The sequence below is a fragment of the Penicillium taxi genome (genome assembly GCF_028828555.1).
Source record: "Penicillium taxi strain IBT 34144 chromosome Unknown utg000003l_segment0_segment0, whole genome shotgun sequence".
NCBI classification, from domain to species: Eukaryota; Fungi; Ascomycota; class Eurotiomycetes; order Eurotiales; family Aspergillaceae; genus Penicillium; species Penicillium taxi.
The window spans coordinates 1,160,445-1,177,515 of NW_026643205.1; the positions used below are offsets into that span (position 1 = coordinate 1,160,445).

At 40.3% G+C, this 17,071-nt stretch overlaps 3 protein-coding genes across 3 annotated transcripts; all 3 read left to right on the forward strand.

Moving 5' to 3' along the window:
- Positions 1–1,977: 1,977 nt before the first annotated feature.
- On the forward strand, positions 1,978–2,262 carry N7495_003917 (uncharacterized protein; the record flags this gene model as incomplete). Its single annotated transcript, XM_057206568.1, has 1 exon — positions 1,978–2,262. The coding sequence occupies one exon, from the start codon at positions 1,978–1,980 to the stop codon at positions 2,260–2,262; it is 285 nt and encodes a 94-aa protein (XP_057064248.1).
- A 12,441-nt stretch (positions 2,263–14,703) lies between these two features.
- Positions 14,704–15,607, forward strand: N7495_003918 (uncharacterized protein; the record flags this gene model as incomplete). Its single annotated transcript, XM_057206569.1, is given in 4 exon segments — positions 14,704–15,003; positions 15,022–15,090; positions 15,118–15,448; positions 15,477–15,607. 4 exon segments carry the CDS (start codon positions 14,704–14,706, stop codon positions 15,605–15,607), a joined length of 831 nt encoding a protein of 276 aa, XP_057064249.1.
- A 69-nt stretch (positions 15,608–15,676) lies between these two features.
- On the forward strand, positions 15,677–17,031 carry N7495_003919 (uncharacterized protein; the record flags this gene model as incomplete). Its single annotated transcript, XM_057206570.1, has 4 exons — positions 15,677–15,704; positions 15,767–16,312; positions 16,382–16,796; positions 16,956–17,031. The coding sequence occupies 4 exons, from the start codon at positions 15,677–15,679 to the stop codon at positions 17,029–17,031; spliced, it is 1,065 nt and encodes a 354-aa protein (XP_057064250.1).
- Between the last annotated feature and the right edge of the window lie 40 nt (positions 17,032–17,071).

Genomic DNA, 17,071 nt, shown 5'->3' on the forward strand with positions numbered 1-17,071 from the left:
AAGTCATGGCTCCTGCGCAATTGAAAATTCATGCTGGTCAGCATGTGCAGCTGTGGATGCCATTTTCAGGATATCGGTCTAGTTTTCATCTTCCTCTACTATATGTGGCATATATAGAGGTTTTTCAAGACCCGGAAAAGGAGAAAACAAAGATGTCTCGAAAAGTACATTTCCTTTTCCGATATCGGCCGGGGTGGACTAAAAGGCTCGCTCTGGACGCGATGGCGGGTGATTTCGACTTCCTAGTACATATATTCGGGCCTTTTAGGCACCCACCAGATTTTGGCCAATTCGGAACCGTTCTGTTTATCGCTGATGATATTAGCATTTTTCGTGTCTTTCCATTCCTTTGGCAACTAGTGAATGATAGCCGCGAAAGAAAAACTGTTGCTTAAGCGATAGAGGTAATTTGGAATGTCACATAGAACAGTATTAATGAGTTGGAACTACTTCCTAAAGTAGAGCATCTCCCCGACCTTGCTACACGCGTGATAAAGAATAACTCCGACATAAAAAATCTCAGATACTGCCCGCGATCGAATTTCAAATTGTGGGTTTGGGATTGTTTTCAGCGTCTTTTCGACCTAGATCGATCACTCACTTATATTAACGAGCCTAGATCAGCGAATATACCTAACAATCTTGGTAATAAATGCTTTGAAAATGATAGCCGTCGTGGATTTGATGTAAGCTTCCTAAATTCACGTTCTTTTTGGTCCTGATCCAGACAGTGCTAATAAAGCAGATCTTGAAAATGAGAATCTATTGCTAAGATGCTCCTCATGATACCCATAGTCAATTTCCTAGTTCATGGCGCATTCAATCCTACTTTTAGTGCTTAAATGCTTAGATGGAAACCAGAAGCTTTATTCAGAGCTAATATGGTAAGATGGCTATTATAGGTAGGTACTATATTCATCCTTATTTGGCTAACTGAATTTGAGAAGCTGATAGTCTTGTAGTCTATGGAAGCACTTTGATAGGCGAGCATGTCCGAAGGGCTGCCTTGTCAAAATTGAATAAAGATTTGCAATTATTTAACCTGGACTTGGAGCCAGGAGTTGACTGGGTGGGCGAAGATGTTGCAATACGTAATACGCCTTCTAAGTCGGATACGAATGCCAGAATCAACCAAAGCACATAATCTCTTACCTCACCGCTAGTCATGCATGGATGCAGAAATGAATCAAAGCCGAAGAGCAAGAAAAAAGACCAGCCTCTAGCGATGGGCAAGCCGTTCGACAATAATAAACTATTTATCGAACAGAGAATAGCGTCTAGGGAGAGACGATGATATCCCAGATGGCACATTATTCGCAGAATTGTGAATTATAGTGTCGGAGTTATCTGTCCGGGAATATGCTCGCTTCTTATTAAATCAACCGGTCTTAGAAGTGGGGGAGCGGAATGAATATAATTTAGTTGAGATAGACTTTGTTGCGACAGCCGAGAAACAAGGCCATCAACAGACGGAAAGTATTTCGGCCGAAAAAGCTTCTGCCGAGACAGCGACTCCGGAACTGGATTAGTATATCACGGCATCCTTGAACGATATGCATTCATCGCAAACGACACCCTTAAGCGATGTGCATTCGCGACAGTAATGTCCCGTCTTCACCGTCTCTTCTGTCTCGGACGAATGTTGATATTCGTCCAGAGCAGAGGGGCACCCATATACTATAAGTAGCTAGTTCTTTCATCAATGAAAAAGCAGACTTCACAACAACCACAATATTCAGTATTGTAGAGACCACTACACTTAGTGGTTTGTCTATAGTGTTGAGTAGTGGTTCGTTGGAGCTCACCGTTCTCAGTCAAGATATTCGAATATCGCCAAGCGAGCGACACTGATCAGTTCTCACTCTTAGAGAACCTTTTCTCACTCCCAATTTTGTTTATAGATCAGGGAACTAAGAACCTATCCTTTTCTTTGATCAAAGACCACCACCTCCATCATCCTTTTTTGAAACCTCCACCATGGCTACTCCAGGAAGGCCCCCCGACTCAGAACGCGAGACAGAACACCTAAACCCAAGAACTCCTATGCGACAACATCTAACACCCGGCCAATACCCTGTCTCCCCAACACCTCCTATACACCTTACACCTCTTAATGAGATCAAGGAACTATTCAGACCTATGGAGGAAGAATGGAAGGAGAGAGTCGCACAATTCGACCAAAGAATGAACGAAGATCCTAATAATGCCTCACTCCTTGAAGTTGCTAAGTATATCGAGACTGCGATGTTCCTCTATATATAACAGAAACTTTTCAGACGAAGACTATGGTACCACTTCATCGCTGACTTCAAATTCTTTCCTATGGAGACATGGGAAAAAGTTCCTGTATAACTAAAAGCATATATTCGATAATACCTTATGCAAGGAGGAGTATATATTAAGCCATCGCTCCTAGACGAGCTAAGCTAAGTACTCTTCGACCTCGCGTAAATACGTGAAATATATAACTAGACGATGGATGAGATTAAACAATCTCTTGCTGAAGTTATTCCAAATAACCTAAATCAAGTTAATACAGAACTTAGAAGGATCAAGGACGAAATATAACAATCAGCGGAAAATAACGAAATACGACAACTATAATAGGAAATAGAACAAGAGGACACCACATCAATTTATGTCCGACCGACTTGAATGGATAACCCGTTTTCTACTTAAGACGCCTAGCACCAGGAATATACATAAGGAAACCTCCGATATCCGTTGTTACCAGGACCTAGAGAAGTCACACCAGGAACGGAGTATTACGCAAAACTTCCACTAAGCCAAGATCACGGTAATAGAGGTCTACCACCTTTTCAACCAGATTAGGAAACATAGAATAAACAACGACCTGAAAACATATACCTAGAACCATAACCAGACCCACGACGAACAGATTACTCGAAGGAAGCAATGAATATCCAAAAAACATATAAGAAAGAGCAATAGTATAGTAGCTCAGAGGACTTATTTAACCTGAAACTCGCTATCTTTGAAGATATCTACCGACACTCTAGTTTACCACCAGAGGCATATAAAAAAGCGCTTTTAGCAATGTTTACCGGCTAAGCCAGCGAATTCTATTACACCTATGGCTTATCTTTAAAGTCCTTTATAGAAACATATAGGCGAATTAAGGCATACTTTAAGAGTCCACTTCATATGACCTAGAAGATGGTCTAATAGAATAATATCTTACTCTCGAAAACAATCCAAGAAAATCCGTCGCAGACAATCCTATAGTGTTTTAAATAAATGACTAAATAATTACTCAGAATTCGTCCAGCACTTAGTCAATATATGTAAAACGAAGAAGGATTTACATAAAAGCTTAGCATCTATTGCTAAAACGTCCCGGCTTATCAAAATACACTTTCTATACTATAGTCTGATCTAAACGTGATGATTATAAGTCTTAACATATTAATCGCGGCCTATGAAAACGCGCGCTAAAGGACTTAATAATATACCTAGGACATATTAGATAAAGCATAGATTACCAATCGAACCTTCTATAAGAAATAGAGACTAGATCGACGGAAGCAGGTTACCTAGAAAAGAGACTCTTCATCTTCACGAGCTAAAGGAAGATGTTAGGTCGACGGAAAGACGGAATGCCGATCATAGGACCATTCACTAGAGGAACGCGTAGTAGCCAGAAAACAATATCGTGAATGATTCACTAGAAACAATGGATCTAGAGATTTTAAACGATAGTTTCGATAATATATGGTTATATACGAAGGTGAAGAACTCGATATTAAAGCCTTCAAAACTACTATTTTAGACTCCAAATCCGAACCTGAATCAGAATCCGAATCCGATAAATCAAGTGATAATGATGATAACTCCGAGATGTTCCTAATAGTATTTAGGCCGGTGCTAATATCAGATACATAGATCTGGCATAATCAACTCATGAATCAAGCTTATCTATATAGAATAAGCCCTTATGTCTAAGAGTCTAAGAGCGATCTATTTATATACACCACTACCACATCGCGGTATAATTCAGACATCTTTTACGGTATTCTGATCGACACAGGCGTATCCCGAAACTCAACAACTAGGTATAGTCAATTTCTAGCTTTATAGAAACTAGAACCTAGTATCCAACTCGACAAATCGACCGCCGGACAAATCAATGTTTAATTCAGCATCGGGACTAGTGGATCAATCGGATCAATAGACATCAAAACACCTATAGGAATAGTTCAATTCCACGTCGTGAACGCAGATATACTATTCCTATTATGCCTCGCTGATCTAGATCGTCTAGGGATCTATTATACTAATTTATAAGATGTCCTAATAGGGAAGACAGGCCTTTGGATACTAGTAAAACGATAATTTAGGCATCCATTCCTTCTCTAGAAAGTAGCTCCTATATATATCATAGCATTTATTCAAGGATCTGCCGAATGTCTGTTAACAGATACTAAGTTACGCAGAATTCACCGACGACTAGGGCATCCTGCCGTCGCCCACCTTAAAGCAATTCTGAGTAAAGCAGGACATAAGGTAGAGAGGAATGCGCTTAAGCATATCACCAAGTTTTACGAACATTGCCAGAAGTTCGGGAAATCACCAGGACGATTCCGATTTACCCTTCAAGATAAGGACGGCGACGCATGTTTTAATCATAGCATCATTATTGATATAATAAGTATCGATGGAGATCCAGTTCTTCATGTTGTCGACGAAGCCATAAGCTTTCAAAGTGGAAGATAGTTATAAAAAGGAAAAGGCATGATAGCCAAACATGCGTAGGAAGCATTACAACTCTATTAGATCGATGTTTACCAAGGACCCCTAGATAATATCATAAACAACGCAGGAACCAATTTCGATAGCAAAGAATTCAGATATCTTACAAAAACTATAGGAACCATAGTAAAGACAGTTCCAGTCGAAGCGTATAATTCTATAGGAAAAGTCGAGCGATACCATGCTATAGTACGACAAGTCTATAACATCATCAGACGAGAGCTTAGTGACTCCACAGGAATAGGGGAAGCCAATGTTAATAAGGAACTAGCTCTCCAGATGACATAGAAAGCGATCAACGACTTGGTCGGACCAAATGGTCTTATCCCTACACTACTTGTTTTTGGAGCGTTTCCGCGACTCGCGGAGCTAGACGCCCTATCGCTAATAATCATATAGCGCGCTACAGCTATTACAAGAGCGATGCAGGAAGTCAAGAAACTATGAGCAAAACGACAAATTCAAGACGCCATGAACATGCGAAATAGACCCATCACAGCCGCTACACAAGGATTGCCACTAAATTCTCCTGTTCTTGTCTAGAGAGAAAAGAAGAAAAAATGGACAGGGCCATTCCCACTACTCTTAATCGACGGAGACATATATGTTGTCGATAGCAGCGTTAAAGGCCTAAGATCGTTCTAGATAACTATCGTGAAGCTATTCCTAGAAGAAGACTAGTAAACCAATATACTACTAGACGCACAGAATAATAGTATACAACATAATAGTCTAGATACACAGCCTAATACGCAGCCTAATATATAGCTGTATAAGGTTCCACCATTTAGCGTTATCATCGATAATAGAGGCAGGAATTTACAACAACCAAGATATACACAATATCTGAAGCGCTAAGAAGACGAAGACATAGATAAAGAAGATTCGGAAGATGAAATCAATACTATCTTCCTGAACACCCCGACGCCAGACTTTCGCGCCTCTCGATAAAGCAAAATCAATGGATTACTAGCTAAAGGAGTCTTCAAATTCGTGCCTCGAACAGAAATGCCTAAAGGAATTCGACTCTTTAATTCCAGGTTCGTCGATGAGATCAAAAACACAGGAACAGATTAAGCGAGAGAAAAGTCACGACTCGTGGTGTAGGCATATAACAACCACGGAAAAGAATTTGTTCTGACCTAAGCACCTACGATTCAACGTGTTAGCTAAAGAATAATTCTATCTATCGCTGCGATACGAGACGATTTAGATTTATACCTTTATGATATCTTATAGGCATATATGTAGTCGATATCAGACTTGAACCGATAATTCTATATACGACCCCCTACTAAATTTGGTTTACTAAAGGACACCATCCTAAAAGTCTTAAAGCCCCTTTATGGAATCCCGGAAGCAGGCAATCATTGGTTTCAGATATACCATAAGCATCATCTTGAAAAGCTAGGAATAGAGCAATCCACCTATGATGTATGCCTCCTCTATAGCAAGAAATACTTTAGAATTGTCGGAATGTAGATAGACAACACTTTGATCCTCGCGAATGCTATATTCATTAAGAAGGAAGAGGACGAACTACAGAAGGCGCAGCTTCTATCGAAACCGCTTCAAAAGCTTATAGAGGTCAATCCACTTGAATTCAACGGCAGCATCATCCGAAAAGGCAAAAACAGGATTACAATTTCGCAAATCGATTAATGCCGACACCTAAAGACTATCGCCACCAAAATCGTTTCAAAGGATGCATATATCTCTTAACGCGCTCGTGGAGCTTATATCGCATCAGTTTGCTAACCAGAAGCCATATATGACTTATCCTTTTTAGCTTAAGTCATCAACCTAAAAAAGGAAGATGCGGAGAGATTAAATAGGCGCATCTAATAGTAAATCGATAATCAAGCGAGAGGACTTCACTTTATTAAGCTTCAAGAAGACATGCTACAGCTTATCGTATTTGTTGACGCATCATTTGCAAGAAATCGTGATTTAAGCAGCTAGATCGGATATATCATTACTATAGCTAATGGATATGGACAAAACCAGGTCATTAATGCTAATATCCTATACTGGTCATCCATCAAATGTCATAGAGTTACTAGGAGTATGCTCGCCGCCGAGCTATATACCATATCACACGGAGTGGATATCGCTTTCGTAGTCAACCAAACCTTAAATAAAATCCTGCGTGCGGTGGAGCATTTACCCAGAATTCCCCTAACACTCTATACAGACTCACGCTTAGTATATAATGTAGTCACACGTCTCGGGACTATATAAGAAAAACGACTTATGATCGACATCATGGCACTACGTCAAACATATGAACGACGCCAGATGGAGCTCAAGTGGATCGCAGGAGGATCAAATCCTGCCGATGCGATGACGAAGGAGAAGTATGGAAACGCACTAAAGGAGTTGATTGATATAAATCAGATCGACTTAGAGACCCTTGGTTAGGTCGAACATTAAGTTTTTCCTACTACAACTTTTACGAATTACGGCCTACATGATATTTATGCACCCAAATTGGTACAATTGGCATCGCGTTCTACACGAAATGATGAAGCTTGTTTCTCTATTTTTAATGACATTTAGAGTTGCTCCAGTGTTACGATAGCCGAGAAACAAGGCCATCAACAGACGGAAAGTATTTCGGCCGAAAAAGCTTCTGCCGAGACAGCGACTCCGGAACTGGATTAGTATATCACGGCATCCTTGAACGATATATATTCATCGCAAACGACACCCTTGAGCGATGTGCATTCGCGACAGTAATGTCCCGTCTTCACCGTCTCTTCTGTCTCGGACGAATGTTGACATTCGTCCAGAGCAGAGGGGCACCCATATACTATAAGTAGCTAGTTCTTTCATCAATGAAAAAGCAGACTTCACAACAACCACAATATTCAGTATTGTAGAGACCACTACACTTGGTGGTTTGTCTACGGTGTTGAGTAGTGGTTCGTTGGAGCTCACCGTTCTCAGTCAAGATATTCGAATATCGCCAAGCGAGCGACAGACTTAAAAACACTTCTTACCACTTTTCACAACTACAGTTCCATTATAGAAAGGCATACGCATCTGGTAAGAATACTGCAGACTACCGCCATTTAGAATATACCTTGCAGACAAGTATCGCCTACTATATACTTGAATATGCTGTTCCATCTATGCATTATTAAATAGCCCTATAAACCTTCTTCAGTTTTCTTCATTATTAAATCTAGTATATTTTTCCCCATCTAATTTCATCTCTCTTTTTACCGTTCTGTCTGAAATCTAGGAACAATCAATTCAAGATGGAAAGAAAATTTATAAAGGTTTAGCATTTTCTGGGACGAAGATGTTTATAAATTCAATTCTTTTTTTGATTGTGCTACTATTATATGACAATTTGTATTAGCATTTTCTCAATTCTAACTATACTTGATTTACTGACGCCCGGCGGCTAAGCCGAAAGGGCAATTATGTCTGATCCACATTTCTAATTCTTCGTTCTTGCTTCGAGAATAAGGGGCATCACCTACAATCTGTTCATATCCGCTCTTATAAGAACAGCCTAGGTATATTCGTGTGACCATTATCCGCCGAACCGAAACATTAATAAAACACAATTATTTACTATCTATATCCGTTATTATTAGATCTGTGTTCGTGTAGCCATTATCCGTGTAGCCATTATCCGCTGATTGAAAGTGAAACATCACTTACATCCTATCCACGTTGGCAGTTGTCAGATTTGAGTTCGTGTAGCCATCGTCCGTCAATTAAACAAGGTATATCACTATCAATCTGTTCAAATCCCCAGGCTCTGATCAGGAATACCCGAATACCCAGCAACCGAAGAGGAAACCCTACCGACATGCTCTGGAAGTGTGAGGGATAAAAGAACAGAACAGCCGCCGCTTTCCTCAGCTTAATATAAAAATAAGTCGTAAGATTATGGGTGACTTCCTTTACATGTGTATTCGTAAGAACTGCAGTTACAAAGATGGTGAGAAGTGTTCGTTCAATTACTACTGAATCTAACTAAAGTAATCCTCTGCCCTACTTTAGGAGCTGCGTCCGCCAATAGAAGTCGTTAAAGTACTCGTCCAATCAGAGTAGACGATTTGACTCCCATATCCAGACAGCCTTTAACAGTATGTTTATAATATATCCACTATATAGTGTTTCTAGAATAATATAATTCCAAAATTGTAATATCGGTTTTATATATCAATATTACATAACTAATTTAGTGAGTCAAGAGTTTTGACGATTAACTTTAACATGACGTTCTAAAAGTTATAACAGGCGAAATCAAATAAGGACTAGTGTTTCAAATTAGAGTTCGAAGAGTGCAAAAAGATAAAGCAAGACTGACAATGTTCATCGGGCTCTTTTGAACAAAGTTAGGGATTTTTTATTAAAGCGAAAGTTATCATATGAATGAAAATAGGCAAATAAGATGACTTGTGACTTAGAGCTAGTTTTTTTCATATTTTATCATGGCTTACCTTCAAGATTGCCCTCACCGCCAAACTCAAGCTTAGACGAAGGCAAGAGTGCCGAGAAGCTCTTGCCGCCCATATTAGTGAGAAGACTAATCATTTTATCTTGAGAAGCTGTTAAGTATTAACAATGACTCCCAGGTGAACGATTGGGAATCTCGGTTGCTCCAGGCCAGGTACGTTTACAGCCTTGTACAGAGGATGGTTATGCCTGGTCCGTAGCAAAGAACAGTGAATATCTACTGAAGACAAGCCTAAGTAATAGATCGATTGGTGTATACGATAATATCTTAAGGGGATTGGGCCATTTGATCGAGGCTGTGACCCCTAGAACCTTGGAGTCTACTAGGCAAAAGCAAGTCTCCATTCCATAAGAAGAACATGTACTCTGGAGGAGAAGCTGAAGAGCTGTCAAAATAAAGTTTCGCAGCTAGAAGAAGATCTTTTGAGTGCTAGAGATTGCATTATGCAACAAAGGTCCTAAGGCAAAGCCAAGAGATTGAGAAGGAAAATAGCACTTAGCTTTACCTTAATAATCTTCATGTTCGATTCGGAGAAACTAATTCGACACGCGCTAGACCGATTTGGCTCACCGTCTCATATTCTGGCAGAATTTTCAGCGTTATAATACCGAAATGCGCACAGTGGGTGGTGTCTTGCTCCTATATTTTGATATGCATCTGCTAGTCTAGAAAGCGGTCAACAAAGCGGAGGTTTCAGGGCTCATGAATTCCGGATTAATTTTCTAGGAATCAAGAATAATAGTGCTAAGGTATAGATAATTTCGAAAACTACTGTAGAAGCCATTTGTGATCGCATATTCGAAAATCCCGGTCTCTTTCTCGCTGGAATAGCTTTCTTCCTCTTGATCAATACCGGATGTTAATTATTAACTCCCGCATACTCAAAGGGCTTTGTCACCAAATAATGGGCTGAAAATATGGCGCATCAAATCACAAGGTTAAAGGATCTAACACATACGATTTCGGATTTTCTGAGCACATTCTATTGGCTGCACGATTTTTCTCACAAGGGGAATCCCGCTTACACATCTGCTGAATTCTGTAGATCACTAGCAGTTACTCTCCATTTTATAACTAATGCCGATACTCATTTTTCTAAGTAAGGGAAAAACGCGAATTTGATAAGGTCCAATAGTAGTCTGTGGTCGGGACTCACTATGCCCGATCAATTCCTTGCCCAAGAATCTTCTTATGGCAATAGTTCTACTGACATGCCCCTATTCCTGTTAACTTCTTTAGTATATTTGCTTTACTTTTTAAAATTTACCTAAATCAGCTTTTCTATGTTAATATTCCTCGATCACTAGACAAGCCTCCGTTACTAGGACCAGATGACGATTAGGAAATGTTTGCTAGCTTAGTTTCACGTTATTTGGCCTAGGAGCTGAGTTTTCCTAGCTGCTAGTTATTTTCGGAAGATGACAGCTTTAAGGTGGGCCATCGAGCTCCTAGGAAATACGATAATTTATTGCTCCTAGAAACTAATAGTTTATATCTCAATCCTAGGAATAAGCGCTTAATTCTTGGGTGATGAGGTAAACATTAAACGTACAGAAATGTTATTACATAATAACATATAATTATCTCTTTGAACTATAAATTGCCCATGGATGCACAATCAATATTCAGAATATAGAACTAATTCATGCTTCCTCTCAATTCATCGAAACTATAAGAGCTCTCGCAAATCTTGGTCATTTTTTCCATTTCGCCCCGAAAGATCAGGATGAAGCCCTCCGCCTGCTATGAGTGTCATAATAGAAAGATGCGCTGCTCAAAAGACGGTCCACCATATCAGGCATATGTAAAGAGGGAAGATGGAGCTGAGAAGTGTATCTACCCTAGGCAGCCTCGACTACCAGCTAATCAAGCTACATCTGAAGAGAATGCAACTAAGGATTTGTTAGACCGAATTCGATATCTGGAGAATGAACTCCAAAATATGAAGAACGAGGCTGGATTATCTGCTCCAGATGATCTTTCGGAAGTTAGTTCTGATGTATCACCATACGCCTCAAGGTCCCCCATCAGCGAGACAACAGATCAGAATGATAAGAGATGTTTACTAGAGGTTTTCAGAACTCTCAAGATGCATGTGTGTTATGAGCCAGCAGCTTCAATTAGACATGTTCATTGGGTTGGGTAAACCCATACCCAACCCAACCCAACCCACAATGGGCTGGGTATGGGTCAGAAATTTTACCCAAAACCCATATGGGTTGGGTATGGGTTTGAAGTAAAACCCACACCCAGCCCATAAACCCATCTTTTTGCCAAGACTTTTATTTCACGTGATATTTGTCACCTAGTTAGTACTAGATTGAGGCAAAAATTAGGCACTAAGGCACTAATTACCCTAATTTAGTTTAGGTTGAGGCGAAAGTCAGGCATTAAGGCATCAAAAATACCCATATGGGACCCATACCCAACCCATACCCACGTGGGTTGGGTTGGGTATGGGTATGGGTTTACCTTACCCCTGATGGGTTGGGTATGGGTATGAATTTTGACCCATACCCAACCCATGCACATGTCTAGCTTCAATATCCGAGTCTTTGGTTGCTATAAGCCCCGCAGCAGGATGCCTAGGGACTTTTTTTCTTCCTATAACCTACTATGATGACCTACAGTTCCCCCTGGCTCAAAGTGCTAGTCCTCGCATGAATCTCATTGCACTTCTCCCACCTCCTCAATATCTTACGAGACTTAAGGAAACATATTTCCGTGTCTTTTCTCCAGTATGTCTTCAAATGTCCGAGTTTTTGAAAATTCAAAGCCAAAGCTAACTTAGCATCAAGCTATTCTATATCATTCACGAAAAAACTTTCTAAGAGCAGTATCAACTATTTTGCCATGATCAGAACTATGTTTCTTTAGGATGGCTAGCCTTACTTTATTCTATCCTGGCCTTGGCGATAAGCGCACTTGAAGATAACGATCCCATGTTACGTGATCTAAGTAGGGAGACGTCTACGAGTGAAAATATCTAAGTGCTATCTACACGCTATTCAATTACTGCACAGAGATGCTTTACAGCTAATGGATTCATGGATCATCGGTCAATAAATTACCTACAAGCCATCCTTATTATAGGCTTCATAAAGCTTTACCAAGGCCTACCTTACTAGCAGTTGCTTCGATCTACACATTATTTGGCTGTGTCCATAGGATGCCATATTGATCTAAAGATATTTAGGCTAAAATTGATTGAGCAAGAGGAGCGTCGCAGAGCTTGGGCTGGGCTTATGGCTCTTCATTCTGTTCAAAGTCCGTTCTTTGGCAGTTTAAATCAGCGGATATTCATGGAGAATATAAATCTGCCTGCTGACGTTGATGACTTTCATCTTTGCTTGACAACCCCCCAACTACATATGACGGACGATTATGCCTTGCCGACAGCTGTTCGACCAACATAGATGACTTTCCTCCTTCTAAGCCTTCGCCTACATACAATCGCCAACATGATATATGAATCAATCCTCAGCTATTCCCCGAAACCACGATTTTCCATGTCTGAGCTCGAGGCTGAAATTATGACAGTCCTTGAAGTGTGTAATACACAGTATCAGCCTATTCCAAACCATAGGCCCTTGCATATACAAAATCAAGCCAGCCTTTATATTCTTCAGATTCAGATTCACCAGCTCTTCCTCCTTCTTTTCAATCCCTCCCTATGCCACTTCCTTCAGGGGGAAAATTCACTTGAGATATGCACCGTAAGATCTAAATATATCTTATCCGCCAAGCTTTCTTTAGCGAACTTCTGGTTATTACATGAGTCAACATATTTAAGCTCATACAAATGGTACACTCGCGGTATTAGCTGCTTTTATGCCTTTCAAGCAGCCATGGCCTTAGCAGTGAACGTGTTCCATATAAAGGATCAAGCCGAATTTGACGAGTTAATAGGGATCCTAAATCACACGTTGGGAACTTTCGACCATCTCTCCATAAAAAGTGGCCTAGGAAGTAGAGCAGCTCAAATTATCAGAAGCATTATGTACTATATGTTTTTTTTCTAAAGCCCCGACACCAAACATTCCTTTTGGATACTGACAAGTTCATTCGTAGTGATATCGCCTTCAACTACTACGAAGCTCAAAGACAAATTACAAACTATCCATAAAGAAAATTTCTCCCTAGCTTTCTGGAGAGTTCTTCCGAAGGTTACGCTTTTTGAGGGTATAAGTCGTTGACTGAACCGAATGCTCATTTCTCTTGTCTTAAGAAGATGCCTCAGTCTTTTCCTGCATACAAGTTCACATGACTCAGAAGTTTCCTGACTAGTCACAACCCTTTGTTTAAACATCATTAATCTTGATTGAATTACACGGCTCTTTCTCGTGTATAAACATTCGGGTTGCGCAAAGGCCTGCTCGACCTTGAAAACATAAAGAAATATTATTCCTACACTTGGATTCAAAACCGGCTTCCATGATCTATAAACGGGAATTTGCTTAAGAATCCCAAGCTCGGGAATTTAATTTTATCGCAATTAAGAAAATTGGAGGCAGACTCCATAATGGCGGCTTTATTGGTGACCTCACGCGGCTAAATAGAGAAAGAAGAGTGTATTTTGGCTATAACAGGTCACCTGTCGCTGCGATCGTAGAACGTAGCGTCAGATGGGGGCCCGTTCGCGCTCCCTGGTTGGAGGCAATGTGTCTGTATTATAGTAGATTCTATATACAGAGGGGAGGCGGGAGGGAAATAAACGAGACTTGACTATGCAAGAGATGACGAACTACTGTATAAAGGTGCGATAAAAGAAGGGCTGTTTAAAAGTGCTGAGGTCGGGTTTTAGAAAGTAGGGTTTGAAACAGCTTCGCTATGCTTTCGACATGGAAACATGACTAGTACACGATTTTTCACATACTATATAGAGTCACCAGTTCGGAATGTCCTAGAAACGAAAGTCATCTTATCTAGATTGAAAGGATTAAAAATGCATATCTATCACTAGTATTAAAGTTGTTAAATACTCCCTCATGATTATTTCAGTCAAAGTCCAATATATAAAAAATAATCTAGCTAGCTAGATCGATTTCAAATAGATTCGTTGTGAATTTGAACAATTTTAATAATTCGCATCACTATTGCCATCATTAAAACGCGTACTACTCACGACACATCCACTACTTTGCCTATTTTTTATCTAATCCTACAGCTTAATTCGTCAATATCGAGAACAACGGGTGGTATACTATTTATTCTGCTTTCTATATCTATCAGCAAGTTTTAATTCTAATTGATAAATGATACCCCGCAAGCCCGAAGTCTTAAGTCTGATGACGTCAGTTGATCAAAGGTTCAAAAAACCAGGGGAACTTTTTTGTGGTGTAAAAATGGAATATTTATATTTCAAAATGACTTTCTAATGAAACACCCTTCCTTGAAATACTAGTATAAGAATAAACCTCACGATCTCTGTTTTCCGCCTTCTCCTCATATCAATGGCAGCCTGGCTTGACCTCTCGCCAGAGGCCACAGGCTGGACATTAGTCGATACAGGGCGTCTACAAAACCTTGTGGAGAGCTTAGCCCACTCCCAGAGTCAATATCCTTCGCTTGTCCTTTTCATCGGAAATAAATGTCGGGTCAAAGCACTCCAGGCATTATTCCCCTATAATAATATCACTCGAAGAGGACCATCTAGGTTTGTAAGGCTCCATATTAGTACGGAAACAGTGAAAGACCTACATCCTATATTCTTTACAGAATGTAATTTGCCTAAACAATCTGGTCTAAATGAGGTGACCTTATGTCCATAGCCAACCGAGAGATTCCAACGTTATCCTATGCAACAGAAATCTTCATCTTTGGCAGATATGCAGCATAATGTATTATCCAGAGTTCTCCTGCCATAGACACAAGTCGTGTGCTTCTTCGTCGATAAAACGGCAGATTTTGCTAATATTCAGCGTCTTCTCAAGATAAATCGCCGCAAAATAAGAGTTGGAGCAAAATCTATTTCAGATTCCCAACATGTGATCATTATCCTAGTGGGCAAAGAGATTAAAGAAGAAGACCCATCGTTTCAAGAAATGTTATGCTTTTCAGAAGAACAACCACAAATACTCGTAACCTTCTTAGATCTACGTCATAGACATATGTTGTCACCTGCCGCAGCTTTTGAGCCGCTCCGCAGTATTATTATAGAGCATATCCATATCACTCAAAACGAGAAAATTGATCGAAGTTTTTCATTCTCTACTTAGCACTTTAGTAATCTCTAGAGCCGAGCTCTACAGTCAGAAAGCAAAAGCCAAGACGAATTCATTTTCGATTGCCTTACAGTCGCGCGAGAAGATATCAAGCACATTTCGATCAGCAGTGATCATATTACACGCTTTCTGAATGAAGCAGCTCGTTTTCAATAGAATAGGGACGATGTCCACGCATTTATAGCATCCGCATTTCTCATGAATGCATATCCACCTTATATGCACTATAAGTTTTTGGATCTAAATACCTTTATACTATCCGATTCAAGCACTTATTGAATCTCATACAAAGTATTCGATCCAGATCAAGTATTTAGTGAACTTTACAAACAGCCATTGTCGGAGGCTTTCATAGATCAGTCAAGCGTATACTCAACAAGCGACTCTGAATCCACTTTGGCTTCTTTCATTAAACTGTTTAATGACTTAAGCTTTGAAAACCCATCGGCAGACATTAGGAAGACCATTCTAGAAAAGCTTTTCCGCCAATACAGGGGATTATACTCAGCCACATCTTGCTTCTTTTGTCTATGCAGAAATCCGGAGCATATGATGCCGTGCCGCCATGCCATTTGTGATAACTGCACTATCATTTTTGGTCAACCTAGTAGAAATGCAGAGTACCACTTTGTTATACACCAGTGCCCGCTATACAATCAGAACTTGGAGTTAACAATCTCTCAGCTTCCTCCGATGAAAAGACCAGTCATTCTCAGCCTGGACGGCGGGGGGATTCGAGGTATTTTGCAGCTTGGTCTTCTATATGGCTTAGAGAAAAGAATCGGTAGTAGGATATCGCTGCCTCAGATATTTGAATTGTCCGCAGGGACCAGTGTTGGTAAAGATCTATCTTTAACTCTTCTCATGGACTACCTCTATATTTGACTTACTTACACTTCTTATATAGGGGCTTTGAATCAGATGGATTTTGCATTTAACAAAAACTCCGCGGAACAAAGTTTCGAAAAGTTTCCACAATTTGCTCAAGAGATATTTCCCTCGCCGAGGCCTTCTCAGGCAGTTTCTTTTGCTAATTGTGAGAGATGGATGAGATGGCTGACGGGAGTCCTAACCGATGGCCAGTACGATGAAGAGAATCTTGAAAATATACTTAAGAAATCTCTTGGCTCAAATCGTCGAATTTTTGACGTTGGAACAACTTCCGGTGTGGGAAGCCGAGTAGCAGTTATCACCAGTCGAGTGTCCGACGGCAGGGCATGCGTGATAGCGAATTATCGCGGTGCAGGTTTTCGTAGTGCTGAGTCAGCATACCAATTTCTCATGCCTGAAGCCCAAGATCAAAACCCTTTTTTGTGGGAAGTGTAAGTGTTTTTGTACTTTAATATTGATATCATTGCTTAAGATCTCTATAACTAATATTTGGATTTTAGCGCTCGGTGCAGTATTGCAGCTCCGTGGTAAGAGAACAGACCCACTATAAGTCGCTGAATACTGATTCTCGCTATGTTAGGTTCTTCAAGACGAAAACGCTCGCCGGATTTGGTCCTTTATAAGATGGTGGTGTGCGTGCAAATAATCCCCTGGCTATTGCCTTGAAAGAGTCCATGGTAATCTGGCCTAAGGCAGGAAGACACGA